We start from the raw sequence: 5,913 nt of genomic DNA, 5'->3' as shown, positions 1-5,913 counted from the left end.
ACCATATGCACAGTGTAAGCTGTATCATGAATTTATAATTTCTTCTTTTAGTTGGAAAGGTTTCTAGAGAAAAAACACTTGGGTTTTGATATATATTCTATCTGAACTCTTCCGAAAAGAAGCAAAAAGGTGCTTTTAACTTGGATCAGGACGCCTTGTCATGCTTTAGTATGCTTAATTCTGTAAGAGATCATTCCTGGTAAAATAGCAACTTAATAACCAAAGAGAAGACTACTGCTAACAGAAGTGAAGAGCTTGCTTTACCCACTAGCTGTTCACATTAAGTTCTACCAACAGTTTCTTTTACCATTCAGGTACTTTTGTTGATCTGAGAATTCCTGCGCACTAACATATAAGTATGTATCTACATATGTCTAGTTTTATGTATATGCTCTCTCTTGCTATATACACACATTTTTATTAATATTATCTATTAGATTTCTACCAAAAAGAAGCCAGCACATGGGAATAATTCTGCAAATATGCTTGGGGAATCTCTGTTTTAACTCCCATTTAGGTTTCTTGAAAGCGAGAATGTAAAATCACAGCTTTCAATTCATCTTTTTTACCTCCTACGGAAGGTATGAATTTATATAGTAAATTGAAGCCTGCTGACGAAGTTTTTAGTCTTTGCTTAACTATCTTTTGTGGTCCACAGACTGTTCAATCCACAAAGTGAATTAAACCCACTGAAATTACTATCTTCTATTAACATTAGCTTTAAAGTGTGTAAAGAATGGTAACTGCAAAAATGGGAGTACAATGCATTCCAGCCAGTTACTTTCCATTTAAGCTGCACTGAGCACATCCCTTTTTACCTATGGAGAAGGAAGGTTTGATCAAGTCCTCTATACCTTGCTCTGCAGGAAACATAGTAAGAGCAAAGAGATGGGAAATCAGATTGTTATTCAATTAGCACCAGTGTTTTACTTCTGCAGTCCCTGTTCTACCTGGAGCTTGTCTTGCAGTTCAGGTATAACTGCCCTTCCTTGCTGATTAAGCTTTCTTACTACTATCTAACTAGGCTGTATTTACTTATAGTCAAGTTTGCAACAGAATGCTTTCAAGAACACTGCACAAAGATGCTTTGTTTAAGAGTCAGCTTCTCAGAGTATTGCTATAAAGTTTTTGTGTCTACACTCACTTGCTGTCCAGATGAACAACAGCTGTGATGTTTTACCTTGAGCTACTTAAAAATATTCCATAGTGATTCAAGTAAACAAGAAGCTGGAGAGTAGACTCTGCTGTAATTCTTACACAGAAATCAGAATATCAAGCAACAAGATTAGGTAATAGTGTTTATGCTAGCCTATAATTTCCATCATGTTTGGTTCTAGTACTGATTTGTAGCTTCAGAGGTTGCTGAAATAGAAAAGGAAAGTCCAGACAGTGCACCCAGTTATTCAACCGTGAAAATATAAGAGATGGACTTTTCCACCTGTAGCAAAACAGAACTTCAGGCTCAACACCTGCAGCACGGGAAAGTTTTCTGCTCATCTACCAGACAGATAAACAGATGCAATGCTGGAAAGGAGTGCAAGGAGCATTGCAAATTGGCCATTTCTTTCACATACTTCAGAAATAATTCACCTTCAGAGCCACTCACAGGGAGTAAAGGACAGCTACAATTCCTTACCACAATGCTGACCAGTGCATAAAATCAAAGGTTTATGATCAATCCCTTCTCCAGCCCTCCTACTGCTGAGAATACTACAAGCTTTCCACAACTTTTGCAAGTCATGGTGTTTCTGTAAAACAACACAATGCAGTATCCATGAGGACTGTGTATTTTTGTAAATCCAGCCCTGATCCACTGCTGCTCCTAACTTTCTAAAGTAATGATGGCGGCTCCCCTAAATCAGGCTGTATTTAATTGTTATCAAGACTGTCACTCCAGAATGACAGCCATGGAAGTTTACACCAGGCATCAAAGGGAAGTGAATGGCTTTACTGCACTTGTAAAGTGTCAAATTTGTAAACCGACACAAATTTTCAAAGATTTGTTGTAGTTATCACCAATGCTGCTGCTCAGATTATCACAGTATTCGCCTTCATCTCTTCTTTTCTACCAGCTCTTCAGAGTTTGATCTTCTTTGCAATTTATTCCCAGCAGCAATTCTCAATTGCTTTCTTCACTTGTCCCACTTCCCTCCCTAGCGTTCTGAATGGAACGGGACCACTAGAAGCTTAGTAAACATATTTTGTTACTGATCTCTACTTCCATTCTGTAGAATTCACATTTCCAGATTTGAAGGCTAAATACAGCAACACTTCCCAAGTTACAGTTAGCTATCTGTCTGCAGTTGCAGCTTGCTAAGGCAACTCTCCTCTGAGTAAAAACCATCTAGAGTTCTGGAAACTTACAAAGAATAAGGGAAAAAAAAAAGACTAAACAACAGGGGCAAGTCATACAAAGATATTCCTTAAGTGCCACACTCCTTTTGCAATAGTTATTTTAGTAATGGAACTGGGCTAGACAGAAAAGGGTTCCATCATTTAAAATGGCAAACTTTCATCTTTCATTTACAAAAACAGTTTCCTGATAATGCGCAGCAAACATGAAAACAAGCTTTCCAAGACCTGCCTGTGAATTAGGCTATGAGGTTAATGATTGATGCAAGCCTAGGAAAAAGGTTTTTAGCATTTTAAAACTTTTTAAAACTTTAAGATGTGCCTTAGCAGGACATTTAAGATGAAGAACAAAGTCTTGCTTCACAGGCAAGTATCAAGTTTTGAGTACGATTCATCCTCCTGATACTTACTTTTAATGAAGCTGCTGGGAACTTTATATGTTTAGCTGGTTTAGTCTTACAAATTGCTACAACTTTTAAATAACTTTGATATACTGGTATTTATGGGCAGTCACAGTTTGATACATAGTAGTTATTCCACATAATCTCTGGCAAGGTCACTTGTTTCAAGTAGTAAGAAAATTCATACACAAAATCATCAGGCTTGTCCCTGCTGAATTCATGTTTGTTGGAGGTCTTATAGTTCAGAAGACTTGCCTTGCTCACACCATTTTATTTGTTCATGTTTCTCTTCTCACCTGACAAGCTTTTTTATTTTTTTTTAAGTAACCAGGAATATTTTGCCCTTTGCTAGAAGAAACTCCAAATTTGTTTGCTAACTGGAACAGTATCAACTTTATTGGAAGCAGAAATCTTCAAACATGATTATGTATTAGAGCTTACAAATTATTCATAAGACTAAAAGTTTACTGTCTTTCTAGGACACTCCTTTGTATAACAGGAAGCTTGACATAAAAATACACAAAAGTTATTAAAGTTTCTTTAGTTTTACTGTTCATAGATTTCCTTGTGATGTGCATCTAAAGTCACCTAAACACCTCTCTCTTCCCCTTCTTCCCACTCTGTCATACACTGTGCTACGTGCAAAGCTCAATGGCCAGCAGATGCTGACTGATCAGCTGGCAATTACATTCTTCTTGAATTTCTTCACTTGAGGCAATAATTTAGATCTCTCTCTACCCAACTGGAAGTTTCCATAAAGTCCACAGAATACAGTTTTCTTTATGACTCTCTGACTGACACAATCAGCTAACTGGTTCAACGGGCTGTGATCAGAAAGAGGGGCAGAGAGACAGATGGGTAGACTAACAGCACGGTCACAACCACCTCTTGAGGAGAAGTCTAAAACAACTTTTTATTTGCAAGTTTACTTTGACTTCTTAAACCTTCAGCATTCACCATATTTCCAGTTTTAGAAATCTAAACTTTCTAGCACAGGAGGGACTTTTTGAACTTAGCATCGTTCTAGAAAGAGAACTTAATTCCAGCCCTACAAACTAGCTGTCATCCTGCATGGATGCAGGGAAGTTCTACTCAGGCTCTTCCAAACATGTGAACATTCTACATCTGCTAGAAGACTAGCATTCAACATTAGAGAACTGATTTTTTTTTTAATTAAAAAAAAACAGTTGGAAAACTGTACTTTCACTTCAGAAAACAAATACAAAGTTAACACTTTCAGATATACTGCTCTGACAGCTCTAAAGAGGGAAGAATCATGAAGTACTCTATATCAAAAACTAAAATGAACAGCCCACTGTTCCACCTTTAGTCTTGTTAGGGTTTTATACAGCACATATTACGCATGTGTGCCTTGCACTTCATAGACAGTAGCTTTATTTTAACATTCTAATCCAATGTTTCAGCATTTGACACTTTAGACATTTCCCTCAAAAGAATACTACTATTCTGTTGGATGCTGACACGGTTTTAATACTATTTAAGCTTTACTATGTAAGGCGTACACAAGATCATGACAATTCTTAGCTGAAGCAACGTGAATGTAACAATCAGATTAAGCACCTGTAAGAAAGCACTTCCAGTCCTCCTAACTATGGTCTGCTTGCTAACCAGGAAGCTTTGGCACCAAGTTCAAATACAAAGCAATTTTAGTAAACAAAATATAGGAGAATACATAGCCAAGAATAACTGAAATGAGCAAGTGCTTACCTTGACTCTCCACTACTGTTTCTTATGCTTTCTTCATCACTGTGCCCATTCATTGTAAATATTAAGAAGTTTAAAAGATAAATAAAAGTCCACTCAGGTTACAAGGTGGATATCAAGAATCCACTTCTTGGTACTTTGTACGTTTTCCAGGTGATGTGTTTGCTCTAGTGTTCTCTGCAGGTATTCAAGATTTCTCCCCAAATACCTAAAATAGTAAAGGAAAACGTTGACACAATTTGAAAGTATGTTTGCAACTAAAAAGATACCAAAAAATAACTTGGTCTTTCACTAACACTGAAAGGGGGCATCATGTTTGATGTCATGTTTTTAACTGAAAAATAGCTCTTTGTATGACACTTGTTCATGGTTGATCATTTTATCACCATTTTCTTGTCCGAAAAAGAAAATTAAAATCTTTCCTGACGTCTATGAAAACCAGAAAAAATTCTTCTCAAAAGAACAGGCCTTTTTATTAGTTACACTTAAGAAAATTGAAAGAACTAAATGAAACACACAAACGCATGAAAGGAAAGACCTGTCTAGCTTTTTGCTTGACTGCAGTTGGGTCCCAGCATACAGGCCATTATGCTTCTTTATGCAACTTTTCATTGATGGTGCTATTAAGATGGCAATTTCAGCTGAACCACTAGCTACAGAATAGGAAATGTTATGGAAATTACATTCTCTTTAGCATTGCAGGGTGAGAAGAACAGCTTACTGCATGTCTGCACTATACCTCGTGGCTTAACTTTTGCCACAGTACTGACTTCAGGACAAAGTAGATATAAATTTTAAAGAAAAACTGCCTACCTGAACAAAAAAACATAGATATTAATGTTCTGCTAGGATCTGTTTAGTAAAATGTATTTCATGCACAAAATGTAATGGAAGCATTTCCAGATATACACATAATGCTTACATCCAGTTGTGGGTAGAGGCAGGAAGACAAAGACTGTCTTGTTTAAAATAATTGTCTCAACTAAATCCAACCAGCAAGATCCCACAGATGGAATGATCATTATTTCACATACAAGAGCATCTTAAATCAGATCACTGCAGTACCCGATGCAGCTAGAGAAAGTATAGGCTCACGGTAAAAGGACTGCAAGTATAAACTCACTGATAATCAGATAAAGAGCAGCGCCTCTCAGAGATTTAGTGGTGTGAAAGCGATTAGGGGCTCGCCTGCTGGTTGCCTGCCCCGAGGTGCTCTCCTCTAATATGCAAAAGCCCAACCCAGAGCTCATCGGGTGTGGGGTGGGGGGCGGAAGCCTCACTCCAGGGTGGGAAATGCCCTGAGCTCAGGCACCATCTCAGACACCCGGGCCACTCCGGTCAGCAAACAAAGGCTATGAGGGAAGGGAAAGTGATAGGAAGGAGCCCTGCAACGCCGGAGGGGCCGCGAAGCGAGGTCGGGGACCCCGCGGTGGCG

The 5,913-nt window shown here is 38.1% G+C and overlaps 1 protein-coding gene across 1 annotated transcript in view; it reads right to left on the bottom strand.

The window, feature by feature from the left end:
* CHD1 (chromodomain helicase DNA binding protein 1) overlaps positions 1 to 4,688 on the bottom strand; it is a 60,442-nt gene extending 55,754 nt beyond the window's left edge. Inside the window, exon 1 of the mRNA XM_009321782.1 lies at positions 4,482 to 4,688. Coding sequence (XP_009320057.1) covers positions 4,482 to 4,534 — 53 coding nt within the window. The 5' untranslated portion in view covers positions 4,535 to 4,688. The remainder of the gene's footprint in view (positions 1 to 4,481) is intronic.
* Positions 4,689 to 5,913: the final 1,225 nt, after the last annotated feature.

Source organism: Pygoscelis adeliae, unplaced genomic scaffold, assembly GCF_000699105.1.
Source record: "Pygoscelis adeliae isolate BGI_AS28 unplaced genomic scaffold, ASM69910v1 Scaffold164, whole genome shotgun sequence".
NCBI classification, from domain to species: domain Eukaryota; kingdom Metazoa; phylum Chordata; class Aves; order Sphenisciformes; family Spheniscidae; genus Pygoscelis; species Pygoscelis adeliae.
The sequence above is the reverse complement of the archived record's forward strand: the minus strand, read 5'-3'. Positions and strand labels throughout refer to the sequence as shown.